This window comes from Chiroxiphia lanceolata, chromosome 21 (assembly GCF_009829145.1).
Source record: "Chiroxiphia lanceolata isolate bChiLan1 chromosome 21, bChiLan1.pri, whole genome shotgun sequence".
In the NCBI taxonomy this organism is placed as follows: Eukaryota; Metazoa; Chordata; class Aves; order Passeriformes; family Pipridae; genus Chiroxiphia; species Chiroxiphia lanceolata.
In genome coordinates this window covers 4,994,392-5,018,457 of record NC_045657.1, presented here as the reverse complement: position 1 = coordinate 5,018,457, position 24,066 = coordinate 4,994,392, and the positions used below count along the sequence as shown (strand labels likewise).

Sequence of the window (24,066 nt, the reverse complement as noted above, 5' to 3'; positions counted from 1 at the left end):
ACCCTTCAATCTTGTATCATTTATGAAGATTGTATTGTCAGAAATAGTGCTGTAAATAATTTATTCTGCTGCCAGTGCTTTTCTAAAGGTCTCTAGGCGTGATGCAAGATTTCCTCCAGGAGCTGTAAAGCTTCCAGATCAGTTTGCCATGGCAGAAGGATTTATTTTTTTTGAGAGAGACAAGGAGGATGGTGGAAATGATGGGTTATTTCAGGGAGTGGCTGGCGGCTGTTTCTTTTGAATCATTATTGCAATCTAGAGTAGAGCAATTAGTAAGTGGAATTATTGGTGTCTCATTGTTTTGTGGGCTGTGTGGGATGAGTCGAAGTTCTTGGCACACAAACTCCTGGATCTGTAGATGGCCCTGTCTGCGTGGGTGCCCTGGAGTGTGGGTTCCATGGGCGCATTCCCTGTGGCTGTGCCGGGTAACTGGAGTGCTGGAAGCAGCCAAGGGGCAGCTAAATTGACCTGTTTTCGGTCCTTTTGGGCTGGGATGAGGGTGTGTTGGTGCTCTGAAAGGTAACATCCTTCAGCCTAGCAGATTGTGTTTTTCAAACTGTGCTGTGCAGCTACAGCAGAAGTGTAGAGACTCCAGTTTGCAGATTTGATGTTTTTCTCAAGTGATGCTGTCTCAACTAGACTGGCAGTTGCAGAAGAAATGTGGCACCCTCTTCTCTTTGTACTGTTCAGTGCAAATCCTTTGTGGGTGGCTGTGTCCCTCTCTTCCAAGTGAATCCAGGCCCCTTACAGCTGGGCCTACCAGCCTGGAACAGAAGATGGAAATCTGTCAAACTTCTGTAACTTGTCAGAGATGAGAAACTTTGCTGATTGAAGAGAAAACCCTGTAGCGGTGCTAAATAAACACCAGCTAGGCACCAGGAGGCTTGCAAGAAAATTACCACCTCCAATTTACTCCTGAAAATCTTCCCAGATCTTTAACACTGCTGTGGGTTTCTGGGTAATGAATAGAGACTGCAAAGAAAGTTCCATGTAAACTCACTTTATTCCCCAAATAAATTAGAAGGCAAGTTTCTAACCGGAAAGCAGGCACAGGTAGCCTAAATTAACTCCAGGCTTCTTTTGCCACAAGTTTAGACCCAGAGAGCTGATGTAGCTTTAATGATGGTGCATCAAAGCTCTTTCTAAAGCACTGACAGCCAGTTGTCAAGAGACTACTTGGGTACCACGTGCTCCATCAGTGTGCTCTGATGGTCTCTGCTCTCTGGATATAGTCTAGATCAGCAGTGACCCACAAAGATTGGTTGTTGCTGATGTAAATTTTGGTGATTCCTGGCAATGCCCTTCCCTGTCCTTACTCACCTTCAGTTACACGTAGAGAAATCAGCAGTTTCAAATGAATTAAGATTATGAACCACTTAAAAGAGAAACTACGGTGTTTTGCTTGGAGGGATAACAAAAAGCACAGCCTGGCTGCTGTTGTAGTGCAGGTGACAGCTCACAGGTATGGGATGAAACAAATGGATCCTGAACTTCCTACGTGGATCATGATGTGCCTGATGCAGCTGAGGAGCCTCCCATCCCCGTGGGCACAATGGTAATGCCATTTGCTAACAACTCACCAGCCAGGCTCCAGGTTGATTAATAGATGAATCCTCAAATGCCTGCTTTGCGTAGATGTATGCACTCTTAAAAATCGCCTTTTTTTAGTGCTTTGGGAAAACATTAAGTATAATAGTTAAACATAACTTACATCACTTCATGTCAGGTATGAAACACTGCATTTTGACTCAAGCTGTAGATTAAAGTGGGAGGCTGTGTCTTTCCTTCTTTTTGTTTTGTAGCCCCCAAGGTGGCTGTTTCACAAGAAACAGTGTCGTCAGGCTCTGTTGTCAGTGATTTTTGTGGTTCAAAGGGAAGGATCAGAAACTGAATTTATCCATTTTTATACTGAAAGAACAAACCTCGCAGTGTTTGAAGTTTCCTTCTGCGATAATTTTTTTTTCATGGCTTATTTTGGTTTCGTTTCACGATCTGTCCCGACACTTCCCATCACTGTGCCGAGATGTCTCGGGGTGGTGGATTTTTGGTGGTCTCACTCCAGCTGATGGTGTGTTTGCAGCTCTGCTTTGCCAAACGCCCGTGGCGTGTTCTGCTGACCCCCGTGCAGCGGTTCAGAGCTCTGCCACTTGGTGACAGTCTTTTAAAATAAAACCATCACCACTGAAGTGAGGGTTTGAACTCAACTGACCAGTGTGTGTGCTCCTCCACTGCGAATCTCCAGAGTAAGGAAGGACTGGTGTACAGGGATGTATTTGCGTGTGAAGTAGGGGTGTAGGGATCCAAGCTCTTTGATGCCAGTTTGCTCTAGATGCCATGTTATCAGTTCCCATTAAATCATTCCCTGGAATGTAATGTGCTGGCAGGACTTTTTTGTGGAGCAGTCACAGACAGTAAAATGATGGGTTTCCATTCCTGGAGCGTGTCTCAGGGGTGACACATATCCACACGTTCACACCTTGTCAGCAGCTTCCTAAAGGCTGTTCAGGCCATGCTGCTCATCTCTCCATGGATACATGGAAAGGCACAATCCAGGTGCTGGAGAGGTTTTTGCTAATTTATTTTATTTCTTTGTTGATTTATGTATTTATATGCTAATTTATTATGACTCTGAGATTAGCTCAGTTGGTTAGTGTGGTGCTATTAACACCAAGGTTGTGGGTTTCATTCCTGTTTGATCCCTGTATGGGCCATTCACTTGATGGTCTTTGTGGGTCCCTTTCAACTCAGAATATTCTCTGAAATCATAAAATTTCGGTGAAATTCTAGGTAGTGAATCTGCTAGCTGGCCATTTTTTCAAGTGAAAATAGGTTTCAGGCAGTTTTCTTGGGTGGTGTCCGTGTGGTGGCTGGTCTGTGCCTAATAACTTGCAGCCAAATTTAACCCAGGAATAGAGGGAGAAGCAGGGGAAGCTTAACTTTCAACCTTCCTGCTCAGTAAAAGCTGGCCAGACCAGGATATATCGTGCTGGACTAACCACAGAAAATATCTTCACAGAATCATTAAGGTTGGGAAAGCCCTTTTAAGATCATCAAGTACAACCGTTGTGGAAAGGCAAAAATTAATGGGCGTGAGGGAAAGCTGTATGTCTTCTACTGTGGAGAGAAGAGCCTGCCAGGGTGTGAGGAGAGACTGAAAGCTGTGGCTCTCCATTTCTCATGTCCTTTGTGCAGTGTGTTGCACAGCCCAGACAGCTGCTTTCTCCACGTGGCACAGACCGATATGGGGCTGTTCATTTGAGGCTTGTATTTGGAGAGGAAAATGACCACCATCATGGCTGCCTGTTCTGGGATTTATTTTGGCCACCAAAATCACACTTATTTATTTTCCACTTCCCTTCTGTTTATGGCAAGTTGAACCCTTTCATTCCGCTTTATTGTATCCTCTCTTTCTATTCAAATCTGGTAAAAATTCTCCCAGAATGCCAGAGCAGTAGAATAAAATACAAAACTAAGTTTGCTCTTCTTGTGCTGCCGTATGGCAACACTGTGACTGTTGAAACATTCTTGAACCTATCTAGTATTTGAGCTATTTTAGTGGATTTCATGGTGCTGGTGCCAGGAGAACCTTTCTAGCAGTTCCAGTCCTGGAGCAAATTGGTAATCTCAAGAATTTGGGATCAATTTACTTGGGCTCTGAAATCTGGTGTGCTGCAAAGGGAGATAATCTGTGTTGTGTTCAGTTCAGTATAGAATTGTGGAGCTACATAGTAAAGTCAACACACTAGTGCTTTTCACAGTCGTGGAATGGTTGAGGTTGGAAAAGCCCTCTAAGATTGTGTCCAACTATTAACCATCACTGCCAAGGCCACCACTAAACCATGTCCCTTTTAGTGGTTCCTTTTTTTTTTTTCTTTTTGTTAATTTGCAGTTATATCCCAGGATTATAAGACAGAAAGAAAACCCCATAAAGACTAGAGTTTCCTCTAGAATAAGCCAGCTTAATGGGGTTGCTGAAGGCAACAGAGAGATTCTGAGGTCGGGCCTGCTCCTAATGCAAACTTGATTAAAACATTACAGTGTGTCGATTAAACATTACAGTGGCAGTTTACTTGGTGGATTTGCTTGTTTCTTAAATTCCCAGGGTGGGAACATTTGGTGTTGTAGAAAATGATTTTCAATTTTCAGCTCCATTTCCGAGCTGTGTGACTGGGGAGTGCAGGTGCTCACACACCACTGGCTGGCTGAGCAAGATTTCTCTGAGCTGAGGGGTGGACAGCAGGTGAGCAGGAGAAATCCGGCTTCTGAAACCACGAGAGCAATCCCCTTATGTTTCCATCTTGCTCAGTTCCAGGCAGAAAGTCATTCCCAACACAAACTCTGAGGGATACTTGTTTTTGTGCAACCTGAGATGCAGCAGCCTCTCCTCGTGGTGTCTGCTGTCTCTGACACCGGAGGACAGCAGTCTCTCTAAGCCGTCTTTATGTCTCCAGCAGCACTAGAATCTCTGTCTGGGCAAAGGATCCTGTCTGCAGTGCTGCCTCAGCTGCTGCTTTCAGACAGTGTCAGCCCTTGCCTTCTGATTCTTAATGGTTTGGAGAAGATGGAAAGGGGAGGAGGGGCAGAAATCCTCAATATTCCTGATTTTTACAGCAGTAGAGGTTGGTTTTCACGCTCTATGCTTAAGGCAGAGCACAGTTTCCGTCTGTAAATCCTCTGATGCTGAGAGTAATACTCAGAAAACAGATCTTTTATTACTGCAGATGTAGGATGCTTCAGGGTTATCTTGTTGAGCTCTGAGTTTCCAAAGCAATAAGGTGTTTTCCTGAGAGCTGGGGATCAGCAGCACTGAGGGTCTGACCCTCTTTCAGCAGGCTGGTGTATAACTTTGGGACATGTAAGTAAAGCTTGGGACACTTGGCAGGTGACCACAGCCAGAGGACAATATATTGGACTATTTAGATAGCTTGGAGATGAATTGTGACTCCATTCCTTTGAGTCTTGCTCATACACTGAGGGAGCAGGGGAGCAGCTTCTGCAGCTCAAAGCTGGTCTGCTCCAGCTGCCCTGAAAGAGCCCTTGGTCATGTCAACACTAGAGACTCAACTCTCTTGGAACCCAGGTCATGAAGGATAACATGAGGCCTTATTTTCAGAGTTCTTTTTCTTTTCTGCACTTCCTGAAATATTAATCAGCTGTTTTGAAGGAATTGCCATTGGTTTGCAATCAGGGTGTCCGTGAAGCCGCACTCCCTCGCTGGCCCCGATGACACTGTTTGGCACAAGCAGCTGCCAGGTGAGTGAAAGTTGATCTGGAGCTGTGGATCGAGTGGAAATAATGTGGCCCAGGACATGTGTATGTAATTTGTGCAGATGATTCAAGCGAGAGCCATGGCAACTGAGATAAACAGAGGAGAAGATACTGGAAAACCGGCAGTGGCTTCATTTTAGTAGCGCAGCCTTGATTCCAGACAGCTCAGATGTTTACTATGAGAGCTCCATCTTCCTGCGTGCCTCTTCCTCCCCACCGCCCCCATCGCTTCGCATGCGCTTAGTCATGGGGTCGAATGGCTTCTTGGATAAAGCACCACGGGCCAAATTCCACAGTTCCTACTCGAGCAAAAAGCCATGAGATGTCTTCAAATATGGGCCGCAGAATTTCTCTCCCTGTTTGCGCATCCGTGATTCAAAAGACCCTCGTAAAAACACATCTTTGGAGTTTCCTGTGGAACAAAACGCACTTTTCTGAAAGCATTGCGGGTTATTTGGCCAAGTGTGATGTCTGAGCTCGCGATGTGCTTTTGCTAGGGATAAAAGTATTGGGCAAGCATGTGCTGTCTGAAGGTCTGGGGTGAAAAGAGTGGAGCAGAGCACACCGGGAGTGAAGCACAGCACCCTTGCTGCGTGGAGCTGGAGCGAAGTTGGCTAATCTGTGGCTGTTGAATAACAAACAGCTCTTGAGAAGATCAAATCCGACTTCCATGCCAGGGCTCTATCGCGTGCTTGGCAGCGGGGCCGTGCTGGTGTGTGGGCTTCTGGGCAGCTGAAACCTCAAGCTGCAAGTGGAAACAGCCCAGCAAGAGCAGCAGGCGCCTTGTGCTGTTCCGCGGAGGGAGGACTGGGAACGGGGACCTGAGTTCTGACTCCAAGTAAACGATCCTGATGGCTGTGCTTGCTGCCCGGGGTTGTGTAATCTGGCACAGGGGCTGCAGCTTGGGTATGCTTATCCCAAATCCACCCCCCAGGGGAGCTGGTGGTGATTCACCTCTCTGAATCATAATTCCTGACGCTTTCCTAATCGCTGTCCTTAGTGCGTCCTTGGTTCACGGGCTGCGACTCCAGTCTGATTGGAAGGAACGTGCTTTCAAGCAGTTTAGAACCTGGCCAACTTCCTACACCAGTGCATTAAATCCTGAAGCACAGCTCTACCTCTGTGGCTCATTTCTTTTCTCTGTTGCTTTAAGAGTGAACTAGGAGACCCAAAAATTTAGCAAAATAAGTTTAGCTAGCTGTAGAAATATGATAAATCACCAGTAATTTGACTGTGAGCAGAAGCATGCCTTGTATGCAGTTTTCAGTTCACTATTTAAAATAGAGTGTTTGTCTGTTTAGAAAATCTGCTCTTTTTGTTATAAATGGGAGCAGGATTCTCAATCCTGTCTTTTCCAAGATAGCGCAAATACTAATTAAAAAAAAAATCTATAAGTAAAGTTGTTTGCATATATTTACACTCGATATCTTTTTCACATATGGTTCAACATAAAACTCCCGATGTCTGTACATAGATTGTGAAGATCTATGTGCTTTTTTTTTTTTTTTTTTTTAATGACTGAAAATAAGGATTAAAGCAAATCTTGCAGATCTGCTCCAGGTCCTCATTTTGCAGCAGGAATGGGGCCGGGGCACGGGTTGCTGGACTCTTGGTTACATAACCATGTGAAGCTGTCCTGCACTTTTTACCATGTACATGCTCCACTCCCGCTGCCTGGTCTTCTCCTGGTGGCTCTGAGCTCCTCGTCTGCTCCATATTCCTGGCTGTAGGTATTGCAGTGTTCATCATAACAGGGGTTGTGTCACTCTGCAGCGTGAGAAAATGAATGTTAGGTGCTCCCTGTGAGGCAGCAGTTGGCAACCCTCTGCTAGTGAAAGGCTGTTTCCACTCCAGAGAGTGAAGTGTGAACAGGTTTGTCTTAGACATTTATCTTCCTTGACTTGGCTTGAAGGGGGTAAGCAGGCTTTCCAGCAAGGAGGCCTCTTTCCTGAGATGTGTGTTATCGATGTTAGTGGAGATGATAAACCAGGACACTCGTCTTTCTCTCTGAATTTGGTCTCCGCTTCATTATTCAGTTTTACATTTTTATGTCACTTCCAGTTCTCTTATCACGGTGAAATCTTTCAGAGTGGATAAAAGCTGAAGGCTACAAGCAGAAACCAGAATTTTTCAGCTGCCTTTGCTATCAAGCAGCAAACATCAGTCAGAAGCCCAGTGTTTATTTTGCTTTTGTTACCATTCCTGTATGAAAAAATGTACATAAAAGGGCTGTTTGCTGACTTTCAGTGATTGGGAGAGCACAACGAGCTGAGTAAAGGGATTCAGAAGGAAGAGGAACAGAGTTCAGTCTTGAGTCATGGAAGATGCTTTTCCTAATCCAGCTTTTTTTGCATGCATCTGTCCCTGTGGTGGCTTCAGGTCTCCTCATAGAGTCCACCCACCAGCACAAGTGCTTAACTTAGGTAGTATTCCTTAAACATTCCCTCCTTGAACAGAATTTTTCTTCCTTTATCTGCCTGCCCTTGCTGGAAGGTAGAACTGAGAAACTGGGAACCAGTATGGGGAATTTAGGAGGGATTTTAAATTTACAGGGTCCTCTGAAAGGGTGCAGCTTCAGAGCAGAGGTTTGCATTAACACTCAGCAACAGGGCTGGAACCACAAACCCACGGGAGAAGGGGCAGAGCTGGATGGATCAGAGGAAGTGGTGGGCCAGCTTTTGTAGGTGTTCTGTCAGGAGCAAACTATTTTCCACAGAATTTCAGAGCGGAAACTTAAGCTCTCCTAGCAGCATTCCCGGGGAGCAGAAGTGCCAGTGATTAATCCATTTCCAATGAGGACAGGAACCGAAGTTTGCCCCCCCGCTTTGCAGGGTGATGCCTGCTCAGGAAGAGCACCTGATTTCTGTGGTTCTTTGGTGGCCACTTTCTGCCTGGAAATGTTTGGAGCCTGTTTTGAAGCTGTGCAGAAGAGCATGCTTGCGTCATCCAGAAAATGCAGTGAGTCAGTGGAGTCCTGAGGGAGCTGTAACGGCTCAAACAGAAACTTGGAAAACAAAATGGGGATGGATTTAAAGATGCAGCCTTTGTGGCCAGTGCTCTGTTTAGAGATGGTCTGCACTCGTGGAAGGCTTTGGTGAGGAAGGGGTTCGATGGGGATTTTGCTGCTGTAAATATGAACTAGAGCTTAATGTGATCCACCTGGGACAGGGTGTGGAACTGGAACAGGGTGTTAAGCAAGTTCTTCTTGCCATTATACTCAGTAATTCGGTATTCAGGGAATCTCCATGAATTCTTCATTGATATGTGTATTTTGGTATTTTAATGAATAACTTATTGGGAGGGACAGGAAGGAAGGAGGGGGGCAGCCTTTCGGTTTGGCCCCCACTCATCATTTTGCTTAACGTTTTCAACCGCCTTCAGATCTGGGATGGTTTCCACAGCATTACGAGCTGTGCTGTTGCTGCACTGCAGCTGTGTTGGGATTGCTCTTGGACCAGCTCATCTGCTCCCAGAGGACGAGGTCCTGCCACGGAATTTCCGTGCGGTTTGTAAGGATGTGCCCAACTCCTCGATGGGCCGTAGGTGCCACCACCATGGGGAGGTTTGCTGTCAGTGGACACTGATCTTTCTCTTCATGTCCACCCACAGCTAGACAAAATGGCTATGGGATACCTCCTTCCTTCAAATCCAGCAGTGGTCATTTCAGGGATTAGGTGTGCTCTTCTTAAAACACTTTCTGTTTCTATCACAAATGAAGTAGCCAAGGTCTGTGATGATACTGTTGTTGTGTTGGTTGTTCTATTTGCAAACTTTCTGGGATGTTTGTAGTATTTGGATGCCTCAAAACCACAGATGAATTAATCTGTATGGTCTATTTCTGGAGGGGAAAAAGTATACAGTGGCCTAACAGTGAAATGAAAGGCAATTTCTTGTGCTTCATATGTTCCCTATTGGTTTTGCTTCAGAATTGAGATCCCATTTTCCTCATTTACAAGGCCAGCAGAACAAGGCTTGTTCCTCCCAGCAGAGGTAATAGAACATAGCAAAAAGTCCTGACAAATCTCCCCCCTGGGTTGGCTCTTTTCCTGCTGGGACAGGGTAATTTCAGGTGCTGAACTTTGTTGTTTTATCTGAGCAGGACAGGGTAAGAGGCATCAAAGCGAACTGGCCCTTTACAGGTAAGATGATCCTCTGGAGTGACTTTTCTGAAAATGAAAAAACCAGTTTCTTGAGAGCCAAGAATGAAAAAAAAAAAAGAGAGAAAACCTGTCTTTTCCTGTTTGTTCAGGTTTTTAAGCAGAGGCAGCTCAGTCCCTGAGCTCCTTCAGAACTATTCTGACACTTTATTATCAGGAACATAAAAACATTTTGTGAGTGTAACGTGCATGCACTTCAGTGTTACAGTTTAGCTATTGTATTCAGACCATGAAAGCTTCATTAGTTCATGTTGATTGAAGAGTGATATGGTCCCCAGCCATCCTAATGCAAATCGATGACTCATTTATATCTTTAGAGTTGAATTTAAATTCCTATAAAATTTTAGAATTAGGCAAGTAATTGCATTACATTTTTGCAACTTCTGTGATTTTTTTTTTTTTTTTTAATTATTTACACCTAAGGCCATATTTCAAACCTGTGACCTCATCCCCCATAAAGCAAAGCTATTTCATTACATCATAGCTGTGCAATTTGACTTCTGATAGCTGGATTTGCATTTGTGTTGGATCCATTAAATATTTGCCTGCTTGAAAAGCTGGCAGGGGTTTACATGTTAGCATGTAAATGTTAATTAAAAAAAAAAATAAGAAATTGGTATTCTTTTGCCCTTCTTGCTGGCAGTTTTGTTGAAAACAAATGAATCGTAGTTTTCCCTTCCATCATCACCTTACTTGACTTCCAGAAAAAAAATGATTAATGGGTTTTTTGGCTTTGCAGCTGCAATATTTGATTGCAGTCTGACTTCACTAGTGATGAATACGGAAATATTTCTGCACTTAATTGGATATTATCAAATCCACAGCAGGTGACTAAGACCACAGTCAGATGTAGTTGTTCTCCCTCTTTTGCACTGAGCAGGATCTCTGAGGGCAGATTCCCCTTCGTGGCACTTTCCCCTTTTGTATAGTCATATCAGTTCACAATTGACATTAAATAAATATTTGAGGAGCTTAGTGTCCAGGATCTGCTCCGTTCCCTTTGCATTGAACCACTGAATTTGTTCTGATTAAAGTTAAGTTTCAGATAAGTTGGATGAATTTGGGGTGGGAAAGGATCAACATGTATTTGAAGCAGTACAATGCATCAGTCTTGTACAAGGTGCCCGTTTGCAGGCTCCATATAAATGTTGAATATTTTGACTTAATATTTATTATCCTTAGCAATGGCCAACCATCTTTGAATCCTACTGAGCTCCAGCACTAATTTCCTTTGCTGAAACAGGTTAAAACACATTTTTGGTGGCTCTGCAGCTTTAAGTTGCCTTTTTTTTTTTTCTTTCCCTGAACCTCTTCTGTCACCTATCTTTTGCCAGCAAGTCTTGTGAAAGCAGCATCCCTTGTGATTCAGATCAACTGACTGTCTGGCAGCCGGATGAGGCAGCGCTTGGGAGGATCCTCCTTCGGGAATTGATCCAGGGCCGATTTCCGAACCCTCTGTGCCGGACCCCACGCTGCCTGGGAGCAGAATGCTCAGGGAGTGGGATTGAGCAAACCTTCCTCCCAGCACTCCGGAGAGGGCAGCACCAAGATTAACAGGAATGTTTTCTTGGCACTGTAGCCTCAGGAGCTGCCGAGTTAAATTCCTTGCTCAAGCTTTTTTGGTAACACCTCCATGGCACTGGTTATTCATATTAAAAACAGAACCAACAAAAGGGACAATTGCCCAAATTTTGTAAAATGGCTATTTTTGCACATTCAGCCTCAGATGGCGTTTGACCCTTAATACAGATGGTTTCACTTAATGTATTTTGTTTAAACAATCCCTGTTCCTGGAAGTGGTTTCAGAATAGGCTGTTCCTCATTGCTGTTCGTGTTTGCTTTTTCTTATGATATTACAAGAAGCTTGAAGAGAGTGGATTCAGAACAGGGCAGTAATCAGTGTTCACAGGCATTTGTGGAAGCCTTTGTATTTTCCAATTAATACAATGTTGACTCCTCAAGCTTTCGAGACTGAAGTGGTTTGGAGCACTTTTGTCCTGAGGCTGTCGAGCTCACTGCATTTCTGTTATTCCTCTATCTGAGTTTAAGAGACCTCAGGGAGTCCCAGTGCATTTATGTGGAACAGCTTGTCATCTGGGATACCTGTTTTCCCCCCCAGAATAGGCTTCTTGGTGCTCCAACACACGAAAACCTCCTTTCTCTCAGATGCAAAAAAAGTGTTCTTGTGCAAGGAGGAAAAAAATTGGCTGTTGTCCCTGGATCTCTCTCCTTTTTGTGTTTGTTATAATTTCTGCATGTGCAGGCTTTTCTCAGGTGGTGCAGGATGTGTTGTTCATACTGAGCACATCCTGGATGAGCTGTGAAAAGCCTCCATCAAGTTCAACATCGGGAGTCTTAAAATCCTGCCCTCTCACAGCCATGCTGCCATGAGGCAGCTCCACTTGATGGACAGAATGTGAGTGCCCTTGAAGTACCTGAGAAATGTGGTTTATAAGCTGGAAGTTGGTGTACTGAGTGTGTTACTGAATGTTTCACACTGGTGTAGTACCTCCTAGCAGTGGATCTTGAGGCCGGGACCTGATTTGTATTTAGCTTGCTCAGAAACTAGGTGGCATGAAATCTTTTATGTTTGAAAGATATGGAGACATGAGTCAGGTAATTGTTTATTCACAATGACAAGAGAAACCTAAAGAAGAGTTGGAAATAAAACCATGGTGTGTCTATTCCTAGAGCATGTGGTTAAGCAGAATAGTTAATCTTCCTTTATTTTATTTATTTGTTTTTCCTAAAAATTATTATCTTCTAGAAGTCCAGGCACTGCTTGAGGAGTTGACAGTGTAAGCAAAAGCCACCCAAGGTATCATCAGCTCTTTCCAAAACAAAAACCTGCTAATCCTCCCAGTGATCTTGTGACATCCTTTATAAACAATTCAAGTAGAATTTAAAAATGAGAGATCACATAGTCTGTGGGGTTCTTCCTCTGTGCTTTTTCTTGATCTTAAAAATGGTGTGTTACATGGCTGAAAATCCTTTTGTGTTACCTCCTTGGTACCCTCTGTCACAATGCCCAGGTTTCATCCCCCTTGACTCCGGAGCTGCTGGAGATTTCTAGTCCTGTTTCTTTCTCCAAACTTTCCTCTGCTTTGAGATTAATTTTAAAATAGATTCTCCTGGCACCCTAACTGCTGTGTGTGGTGTAGGGAGGGATTAGGGGAACACAGCAGCTCTTTCACCCTCTGAAAATCCTCTGGTCCTGTTCCAGGAGCAGGACTTGCAAAGACTGAGTTGAACCAAGAGAAGGGAGGAAATTGGGATGTTTGGCTTTTGCTCTGGGTTTTCCCACTTGATGTTGGTTCAGGCCAGAGTCTTCCTTCCCATGCAGTGCCACATGTTCTAGGCTGCTTTTGTTCAGTTATTTTCAGTCTTTATTCTTGCAGTAATTTGATATAATATCTCTATCTTGGCTGGGCAGGCAGAGGAATTTGCACAGGGAATTTTGAGTGCACCATGGACAATGAAATCTGGGCTTTCTGCATGAAAGCCCACCTGACTTACATATCTACCTGACTTACATATCACTGCCATGAGACCTCAGTGTGGACTGGAGATCAATCAGAAATAGGAAAAGCTGTGAATTTAATTACAGATTGGTCATATCTTCTGTCTGGAGCTTCATGGAACACCCCCAGAATCAGGAGAGGCTTAGAGAGGAGCTGCAGAGGAACTTCTTACTGCTGAGATTTCTCCCCAGGCTGTATTTTCAGAGAGCACTGTCTGTATTGCAGCACTGCTGCATATCTGGGTATCTGTCAGCTCTCTAGGAATTTGAGGCATTGCATTCCCTGGATCCAGACTGGAGTGCAGCCAGTTACTCGAGGCTGGCTGAAGTACTTCCATTTCAGGTGGAAGCAGCTCTCCCAGCACTGAATGACTCTGTGGTCCATTTGAGGGTCTCTGAATGATTAATGAAATGGATCTGTAGCTGGTCCAGTCCAACATTTACATTTATTTCTTTGGGGTTTGTTTGTGGCTCTCTCAGCAGGAAAGGTTGGCAAGATTAAGATGTTCATACAGTCTGTCAGTACAGATTATTTTCTCAGTATTTTGAATTAAGAAACAGCTTTCCTAGCCCCCTCATCATGCCAGCACTGTTATTTGTGTGAACATAAAGTGAGGAGAGCCTTCACATTCTTGAACTGGGTCACCATATGGTTGTGTGAGCACTGTGCCAACAAAAGGGAGAAGAAGATGGGAAAGGTGGGACCAAGGCACTCTGTGTTTAGATGGGGTTAACTGGCTGAGGACCCTCACTCCCTGTCAGCACGACCTATAGAACTTTTCCTGCTTCCTGCCCTCCTGCTCCATCGTGCAAGTTTCCAAAGCAGTGACAGGTATTTTACTTTCCTGTTTGTTTGTTTGATGGTTTGTGATCAAAGATTTACTTCTCTCCCTGAACAGTGAAGTGACTCGGCTGAGCCTGAAATGAAAGAAGTGGCAGCTCCAGGGCCGGTGTGGTGCAGGGTCAGATGGCTTGTAGGGTGCTGGCAGTCACTAGTCCTTGCTACCTCTGCACTTCTCTCTGTTTTCTGTCTGGTATGTGGGCAGACAGAACCTCCAGTCTTTACTCACTCCAACAGCTGTAAACCTCAGACCACATGTAACATATCTGCTCTGGGAATGGCTCTGATTAGTGGTGGGCAGGTAAAGAGGGAGTGAATAGAAAGGAATTTTGGACTTCTCTCAACATACATGGAACAGGCAGAGTTTGGGGTTACTGGAGGTCAGTAGCACTGATTTCTTTCTTACACCTTCCTTCTTTCTCTTGCCACTTTTGCATGGAAAGGCAGAAAACATGGAGGTATCCCACAGTCTCATGCCATTTTCTAAATCTAAGTGCAGATATGACAAGAATGATACTCTAAGCATACCGAGGAAAACTCATCCTGAAAGAGTTTAGTTTAAGAACTTTTGCCCCTTATGAATTCAGCATCAAGCATTTGCTTTGTCTTAATGGTGTGACCTGGGGGGGAATGTTCCCTAGCTTTTAAAAAAAATCCAAATAAAAATGTGTTTTTATGTTTAGGAATTGAAAAAGTGTGTTAAACCCTTGTGAGAGTTTAGCACTAGGTCAGGCACTCAAACTGCATTTGCACTCAGCAGTGCATGAGTAAACTGGAGACCTCTTCCTGCATCCCTGCTCCAGTTGGACCAGGACAGAGGTGTATATATACATTTTATTTTTTGCCTTTCTTCATGGTGAAGCAGCTTATTTCTGTCTGCAGTTTCTTCCTGTTGGCCCCAGTCTTCACAGGAAAAAACACTGGTCCTGCCTTTACGTCATAGTCCCAGCAGGACTCTTAAAACTTCTTATATTGTGTCCTGACAACAAAATAAAATGCTGAACTGTTTGGAGGGAACCATTGCTGCAGGCAGTTCTAATTAACTGGAAGCTTTTCCTTTCTGGGAGCATATATTTAATTTCTTACACTGGGAATAATAAGCAATTAGTGCTGTGGAGCACCAGGCACTTACCTGCACAACTGAGGGAGGCTGAGAGTAGATCCAGTGGGTGGATAAATAGTGTAATTCAAATCAAGTGATTGTAAATGGCTTTATATAGCATCTTTTATACTTATATGGATTATTTTTTATCTCTGTAGTTACAAAGGACTTCTACTTCTTTCTCAAAATAATATGTATTCCCCTGTGGGTGAATTAGTGACGTCTGGAATTCCTGAGTGGAAGGCACTGGGGTCTGGAGTTTTGGGTTGAGTTTTTTTATTTATTATTATTTATTTTAATTAAAAAAAAAAAAAAAGCACACTCACTGCAGTGTCAGGAAACATGTATGTTGTAAAGGTTACTGTCTGTCGATACTGATACTGTTCAAAGGCACTGTTTAGGATTAGATCACTAGAGAAAAATGATCTTTGCAATTGAATTTATCCTCCTCTCCTGTTGCTGAGTATGGTACTTGAAATTTTCTGCATTTCAGAAAATTACAATAATCTTTGCTGAATTCAGTGCTGGAACAGCTTAGGCGAGTGAGGATAGAAGTGATGTGTGGCTGGGAAGGGAACCTTCACCTGCCTGGAAATGGCTGTAAAAATGTTAATACTGCTGTGAGACCTCCTTTGTGCGATCAGCTTTAAGGCAAAGGAGCTGAACAGCTCTTAGGTTTGATCGATTATTTGTTTATTTGTGGATTATTATTTGCTCTGTGTGGTTTTTTTTCCTCTTTGCTTTTCAAGTACTTTGGTGATTCCCATACCTGTGGCTGCAGCAGAAGTGCAGGACACACCCATAGGTCTGTGCCCAGACCTAAACCTGAACTCTCCAGCTGGGAGAGAAAACGCAGCACAACCACATGGCCTGGGTGGAGGGAGCTGGGGAGAAAGGACTTTCAGCTGGTGCCATAATGTGAATTCAGTGGCTGATGCACAAAGGGTTTTCCAAGTTGGCTGGTGTTCAGGTGCTCAGGACAGGTCAGTGTTCTCACAGTGGGAGTGACAAGGTGCAGGCACGGACCAGTGTGTGTTTACAGCCAGCGCTGGATAAACCTCTCCTCTTCCATGTTCCTCCTAATCCCTGCTGGGTCTCCTGCAGCAGTGCTTCAGTAATACTTGTTTTCTTTTCTTCTTCTCCCCTTCCACCCCCTCCTCATGTGTAATTTGATCTCTGAGGCCTGCTCTTCTGCTTTGGCAGATTTTTCAGCTCTTGAATGGAAGACATTAACCACTTAGTTACTGGCAGGACTAAACCCTCTTTACTGGTCCCTCTGGCTCTTCCTGTGAACGTGCTCAGGGTTCCTCAAGAAAAGCCCACAAAGTCAGCAGCTCTGAGCTCCAAGTTTTACCCTCTTCTTTTACCTTTAATTTTTTCATCTGCATTTCTTTGCCTTTTCATTTAAAAGAAATACGGAAATGCTCCCACTCAAGATCTGAGTCAGTATTTGGCAAAGAAATTTCTCTAAAATTTATTTGCTGATACTTTCCAAGCATGTATCTTCTCTGATTGCATCCTGGCTGTCTTGTGAGTCCTCTCCTCCCTGGTCTGGCAGAAAACACTGACCTTCAGTAGGATTCCTAAACTGATGTTACTCTACCTATTGCACAGAAACTCCCAGTCCCTGCTCCCTCTTTTGCAACCTTAATAAACTGCCTGGACAAAGGAAGTTCAGTCATTACAGTGAGTAGGAATTTGTGCAATTTTTGTGTCTTTAAGGTGCACTGTTGTTTTTTTACATCAGAAAAGTGCAAGAAACTTCTTATTTCTTCTTTGCCTGCAGATGTTTCAAAAAAACATTTAATGGAAGAGGCCCAAAACTTTTTCAGTGATTTGTGACGAGGCCGTTTGGACTTGAATTTAACCTTGCAGGCTTCAAATCCTAATACCCCAGGCAATTCCCTGCGGAGCCCACAACCCATCTTGTGTTTTTACATGAGTACAGTGAAGACAGATCAGCACTGCAGGAATTTAGTAGTACCTTCTGCCTTGTTACTACCTTAAAAAAAATAAGGATTCTGCCCTGTTGCTTGAAAGGAATTTCAAATAGTTGAGCGTCCCATCTCTGAAATCCCATCACTTCCCAGCCTCCTCCTTCACTCATGAAAATTGCAAATAACAAACATCTGTTAAATCAAGGAGAAAACCCAACAAATGCACATGCTTTGTTGCAAAACCCGTTGCTTTCCCGTTGATGTGTACAGTGGACTTTTTGTAACCTGGCTTTTCTTTTTTTCTTGAAGTTTCTTCCCGTGAGATTGGGACTCGCAAAGTCCAAGTGCCAGAAGTGTTAATATTTCACTGTACGTGCAGACACCTCTCTGTGCTCTTGCAGGGCCGTTCATGCTGTGCTGGATGGTGGCTGAAGGAAGGAAAACACTCTTTGCCCTCAGGTGTTAACTTGCCTTTGTTCAAATCCATGTGTGGGGTTTTTTTATTTTATTTACAATAATGCCTATTGTAGCATGGTCAGAGTAGTAGCAAGAGGCTTTTGTTTCTAACATGCTGTTTTAACTAGCTGTTATAAACATGTCAGCTGGATTTTGAGAAGAGCTTAAACAGGAAGGTAGAACAGTGGTTTCTAAAAATGCTTTGTGTATGAAGTGGAAAAGGAAAGGCAGAGATTTCTATGTAAAAAGCTGGAAGAAGAGAGACACTGGCAGCACAGGTGGAGTGGTTCTGAGGTTGGGCAGTGCTGGAGAAAGTTGGGGTGGTAGTACACGTTACACACATCTCTGAAGGCACACACACACACGTGTGGGCAGAGCAGTAAAACCACTTGAGCCCTGTTTATCTGGGTGTGCATTCCTAAAGCCAGTGGTATTATGGATTCTTAGTGCTCACCAGAACGGTGGAAGTTGGGAGATCCTTCATATCTTGGTCGCTTGGGCTTTCTCCTGAGGTGCATGAACACACTTGGAAAGTTTTACTGGGCTGATTTAGTCATTCTGTGTGCACACACCAAGGAGGACTTTTCTCACCCTCTTGCCCGTTACGTGGCAGGTATTACAAATAAATCCCAAACGTCATCGCCTTGTGAGCAGTGCTGTCATTTCCAGTAAGTGAAGAACCTTGGAGTAGCCTGGAAGACTTGTTTCCACTCGTCCTTTGGAGTAGTTACAAGGTGTCTGAACAATTCCTTGAGACTAAGAGGTGATTGACTCGAGACAGTTGCTTAAATCTGAGGTGGCTTTTAACGGGCTGGGTGTGGGATGTGCACTCACCTCGAACCCTGCCAGTCTCAGACTCACCTTCTGCCCTGCTTTCTTTGGCAGAAGGAATTTCTCAAAGCTCTTGTGATTCAATCAATGTAATCAATCCACTGAAGTTGGACTCTTTGCAAACAGCTTTACAAGACTCCACCAGTGTGTTTGTGCTTCACTTGCTGAGAAGGTAGAGTTTAGTAGCCAGGATTTTAAAGTTGCTGGTCCTCTCAATCTAATAGACACCAGCATCTCCCCAAACATTTGGCAATTTGTATCTAAGAGTGGATGAAGTTGTTTAATAGTGGAGGACCTGAAAATCCAAAGTAAAACTGGAATCTGTCATTTAAAGCTGGACAAACCCCCAGGAAAACAGGCAATGCTGCATTTGCTGTTGGATCAAAGACCAGCTTTCTTACAGCTGCATCTGTAGCACATGCTGTGGTCATTCTTGGATTTCGACATAGGCTTCTTTGATCATTTTCATATACACATATATTTTTAATCAGATAATGGTGATAGAATCTGTTATTCCACTGTGTGAGAGATGTCATCAGAAGAGAACTGTGTAGCATGGGAGTGCTCTGTGGCATGGATCTATTTTTAATCCTAAAGACAGTTGACCTATGGATGCCCAAAATCAAGTGTAATCTTATCACTTACTCAGAAAAACACATCTCACAAATTATGTGATTCTACATTTTGTTGCTCCAGAGACAAAAAAAGTGTTTAACAACTGGTACTGAGTTAAGTCTTTATCACCTGTGGGGAAATTCTCAACTGCATTTATAGAAGAGAAAGATAAGGCACAGGTAACTCAAAACTGCAAGCAAGAATCTGCTCTTTTTCTGGCACACTCCTTTACTCCTTTGCTTTAACCACTACTTTATGATGTTTTCAAGTGACTTTTTCCATCCCAAATCGTCTGACTGGGACTATCAAAAAATGCCCAGAGTTTGAGACTTCAACTTTTGTTATATTTCCATGTTTCAGAAGAGGATTTTAAACCAAAATTAAGCTCTGCTTTTAAATGGGCGACAAACACTCAAGCTGTTTTTAATGGTATCGCAACAAAATTCACTCCAGCTGCTAACACGTGGGATCATGCCAAAACTCACTTTCTGTTCCTGGGGTCCAGTCCTTTCACTGCTGCTGTCATGTGTGCGACCGTTCTCTTTTGGAAAAAAACCTGTCCTCGAATTTTGGGTAGCTTTAAGCAAGTAAAGAACAAATATCTGTCTGCTAGGAACAGCTCAAACATGAAGGCCGTCGGCTGAATAGGTTTGTGCTCTTGTAGGAGCATGAACAATAAAGGCTAATGGATACTGGATTGCATTAACGAGAGCAGAGCCAGCAGGTCGAGGGAAGTGATTATTTCCCTCTTTTTGGCGCCTGTGAAGCCACATCTGGAGCACGTTGTCCAGCTCCCTCCTTCCCCCGTAGCAGATGCTGACACACCAGAGGGAGCCTGGCGGGGGCTGGAGCCGGCGGTGCCCCCCGGGGCTGAGGGAGCTGCCTTTAACTTGGACAGAGAAGAGGGGATGGAAGAGGTCCCAAAGAGGTCCCAGTGCTCTCATAACCACCCAACTGGTGGCTGGAGACTGTTCTCAGAAGTGCACAGCAGAAGGAGGAGAAGCAACACTTTAAAACTTGCAGCAAGGCAAAGCTGGGTAGATGCGAGAGGATGAAAAGTGTTCAGTGGCTCAGCAGACTTGGTTAAAGCTTAGCTGCAAAAAGCCTGGAAAAGCCTGATCTAGAGAGATAGCTGCCCTCTGAGCAGGAGCTGGAACTGGAGACCTTCTGAGCCTGATCCCAACCTAATTGTTTTGTTATTCTGCAACACAGAGCCTGAGTTGAAGGTTGCATCAGTCATTGTAGTCCAGAATTCTGCGCACGTTTCATGACTGATTTTGTTCTAAGATGTGTATATGACAAACAAACCTGAAAGGGATTAATGGCTGACAGCTGTAACAGTGGCAGAGGTTGTGTGACACTACCAATATGGCTTTTATTTCTGTATCACCAGTTAATTTCATGACATTCAGGAAAAGCAGAGGGTGTTTGCTCAAAGTATTTACAGCCCAGATTGCCATGAGACAAAAGAGGAAATGTTGAAGGATGATGTTTGTAGCACAGGGACCACACAAGCATGTCTGCCTGGAAACATAAAGGGAATTAATTTGTTTATCTACAGGGGAAGTTATCCCAGGATAGCTCTTTGTGTTTAACTCCCCAAGTGGATGTGTTTCTCCTGCAGTGAGGTTCTTCTGCAAGCGGGTTAATTTAATTTGAGATGAGGCATTCTTCTTCAGGAATAAGAACCCCAGGAGTTCATCAGGAATGTAATCCGCATTAATTCTGCTGGTGCTCATTGTGTTCACCTTAATTGTAATGTCTGGGTGGTGTTCATGGGGGACAGCCTTTGTACTGCCAAGGAATGCTGTGGAGATTCCTCATTCCTACAGCCGCAGGAGTAGCGGGATAGGGATGGGGATGCTCCTGACATGGAAAAGAAGTTGCGTGCGAGATGCTTGGTCTGCTCTTAAGGCATCGTTTCATCCCAGTTCTCTAAACATGGGCCCAAGCACGTGAGGACTGAGCTCCTTCTGTGATTTATGTAACCTTTCTCCTCCAAATCTGTGTTTAACTCCTCTTTTTTTTCTTTCCTTTTTTTTCTCTCTCCCAGTGCATTTCCACACAAGTTCCATGTTAGGCAGGCAGGGAGCAAGTGGATTAGGTATTGGTTTCTCTTGAAACTTTAGTGCTTCCATAAAATAGGAATCCTCCTCCAGAAGTGGAAGGAGGATGGGAGAGCGTGGAGGGAACTGTATCATTGTCTTCACAATGCTTGTGCAGCCTCCCAGAGGTGGGGATGGCATCTGGGGCCTCATCTCTTTGCTGAACTGTCTGAATTGAGGAAATGTTGAAGTGTTCTCACTGTTTCTTGATGTATTAAATGGGAATATCCACACTCATGTTTTCTGAGAAAAGCATGAAAGTACTTCGAACATCATGCTGTCCTTACTGTGATTATTTCTCTGCTAGAAATGAGACTTGCAGTATTTTAAAAAAAAGATGCAAATGCTATTATTGCAGTTCAGCACGGGTTGAGAGATCAGGGATTTTTTTCCAAGCTGTCTTTCATGTGTACACCCCATGGATCAGAAGGCTGAGGCAAAGTAATGCTGTAAAATAATGTTTAAAGAGTCTGAGCAATGTTTGCTGTTTCGGAGACATGGTCCTCAGATGCTGGAAGCATGCAGCGTTTCCCCTCAAGTATTCAGTGTTTGAAAACGTTGGAGGGCAAAAGAGCACTAGCTAGTCAGTAACCTTGCCAAAATAAACTGTCAGATGTGAAGGCAAGCTTTCAGGGACAGAAATGAGGATTTGCTGCTTTGTTGGCTCCGTGTGTGACACACCAAGCACTCCACACGTTGCAGTGCGGTTTGTGCTGGGATCAGCTTCCCAGGCCGTTTTCCCCAACCTCTCTGTTTGGCACCCTGATGAGCTCTACACCCTTGAGCACCTCTTGCTCTGAGCAGCAAAAGCTCCCCGAGGTTTGGGAGATGAAAGGGGATTTTTGAGTGGAAAAAACTGCAGTTTGCTATCTCTGTTAGAGAGAGATGTATATAGATAAATATATGTAACAAAAGTGATGGTTGTTTCAAAAAGGACACGTACAACGATGCTAGAAAATATTCTATAAAAAATGCAAAATCAGAGAGCACTAATTAACGCATAGCCTTGAGAAACCTGCAAGGGAAGGGCACAGTTTGCAAGGAAAAAGAACAGTAGGTAGTGGGAGAGTGAAAACTTTTGGCAGTATCTTGCTTGTGTCACTGCATCAGCTGAAACCTGAGTCCTGTTGCCTGTAATTAGCACAGAGATGCTAAGACAGGATCCCTGGGAAGGAGCTCCAGCTCCCCCACGGCTTTTTGTGCCGGGTTACAAATGGACATCGCTCTCGGGTTGCTTCTCCCCGTTCCCAGTGTTCCAACAGCCCCTTAATCCACTGTGAAATGACGCGCTTTGAAGACTTTGCCGCTCGCCCACACTTCGCTTGGCGCAACCGCCGCGCACAAAGCGCCAGCGCAGCAGCCTCGCTCCTCCATCCCGCCTTTCCCCCCCCGCCTTCCCAAACCGAGCAGGGGCTCTCCCAGGAGTGGGAAACCTGTTGGTTTTCCCCCTGGCCTCCGTGTTGCTGGGAGAGGCGCAGGCAGGAGGAGGTTAAGGAGCGAGGGCGTTGCTGGATGCCTGATGTCATGGAGGCCGGCGGTGGCTGAGGGGCCCTTTGTTGGCAGCGGAGCCCCAGCTCCCAGCGCTCGCCCGGCACGACTGACTCTGCCCAACTTGGTTGGCTTCGCTTTTATTTTTTTTTTTTCTTCTTTCTTCTTTTCCTTTTCCATTTTTTTTTCTTTCTTTTTTTTTTTTTTTCCCACCCCCTCCTCCTCCCTCTCCCGCCAAAAGAGTTGGGAAGGAGGGAAGATGGCTGGAGTTAACTCCCCGGGAGAGGAGATGCGGGGCCCCTGGATTTTCCGCCTCTCGGGCTCGCCCTTGTAATGCTTTTCAGAGCCCTGGATTTCGTCGACTTTTCTTGGATATTTTGTTTTAGACTTCTCCTGGACTTTTTCTGACCCTTACCGGATCTTTTTAGACTTCTTTTTAGACTTCTAACGGATAATTCCACAGTGAGAGAAGAAGCTGAAGGAGGGGGGGAGGGAAGGGAAACCAGACAGCCAAAACCAAACTCTAACAAATGAAAATGTTGGAGATTTGCTTGAAATTGGTGGGTTGCAAATCGAAGAAGGGGCTTTCCTCCTCCTCCAGCTGCTACCTGGAAGGTGAGTACCCAAAGGGGCTGGAGTTGGGTCGTGCTCCCGGGGGGCACAACCCGATCCCGCCACTATCCTGGACATGAGTTATATCCCTCTCTTGGAAGTTGGGGCCAGCCTTGGGGGCACGTTTGGTCCTGGCCAGGTTCAGGCTGAGTTTTTGGGTGTCGGGGTGAAGGAACCAAGGGGTGTTCGTGGCGTCCAGACCCAGGTGCCTTTCATTAAGTGCAGTTATACGGAGGGAGCGCGGCTCTACCATTTATGGTTGTAAAATGTCAAGTGATCTTATTGCCGAGCCCATAAACAAATCCGTGTCTTCAGGCCTCAGCTTTATTTATTTTTTTTCCAAGGGAAGACATCCCTTATTTTGGACGTTAAAAAAACCCAACTCCAGACTCAAGAAGAAAATTTAGATGAGTCCATCCGTAAAATATTTTCAGCGTGCGTTAACGCATAATGTCTTAGTTAATTTTGGTTATCCCCTTCTAAGTTTGCTCTCCACAGGCATTCACTGAGCTGAATTTTCTCGCATGCTTGCTTTTAAGAAGTGATTTTTGAGTCACACCCATGGTTGCTTGTAGACAATGAGATGTTGAACATATGGACTCAACTATTTGGGAAGGAAAGCCTGGGCGACTGAGGCACTGTGCTGGGTGGGGGGAGTTTGGGGTGAGGTCTTGCTTGGCGTGACCTCATGGCTTCACACCCCACCTGTGGAGCAGCGTTACAGTCCCCCCATCCAACCCCAGCCCCTGTGTCCGACCCACCGGGGCCGTCCAGGCTCCTTCAGCTTCTTTTGTGTTGCTGGATGTTGCCTCAGTAAAAATAATCCACATGCCAGGAGGACCATGCTAACTCATCAAATCAGAGGCACGAAAGGCAGCAGCTGATTTCCAGGGGCCTATCGCGAGTCGCTGTTGCTCAACTCTCAAATATTCGGTGCAGAAACGGCCCTCAGAAATTCATAGGTTAGGAATCTCAAAATCTACAAATGGCTGCTCGTGGCAAACTCACTTGAAGTAGTTTTGGATCAAGAGTCTGTATTTGTCGGGTGCATTTAGTGGCTCTGAAGAATTTTCTGATCTCTGAAGTCAAAGAACGGTTTCCAGAGGACTTTTTTTGTTTATTCAAAGTTTCAGA

At 44.6% G+C, this 24,066-nt stretch overlaps 1 protein-coding gene across 2 annotated transcripts in view; it reads left to right on the top strand.

Annotated features, from left to right (window-relative positions):
* The window catches only part of ABL1 (ABL proto-oncogene 1, non-receptor tyrosine kinase), a 78,640-nt gene that overhangs the window by 23,918 nt on the left and 30,656 nt on the right, over positions 1 to 24,066 (top strand). Inside the window, exon 1 of one of the 2 annotated variants that reach the window (XM_032708457.1) lies at positions 22,525 to 22,935. The exons of the other annotated variant lie outside the window; for it this stretch is intronic. Within the exon in view, the coding sequence (XP_032564348.1) occupies positions 22,851 to 22,935 (85 nt within the window). The 5' untranslated portion in view covers positions 22,525 to 22,850. Of the gene's footprint in view, positions 1 to 22,524; positions 22,936 to 24,066 lie in introns of those variants that run through there. 2 annotated transcript variants of the gene reach the window in all.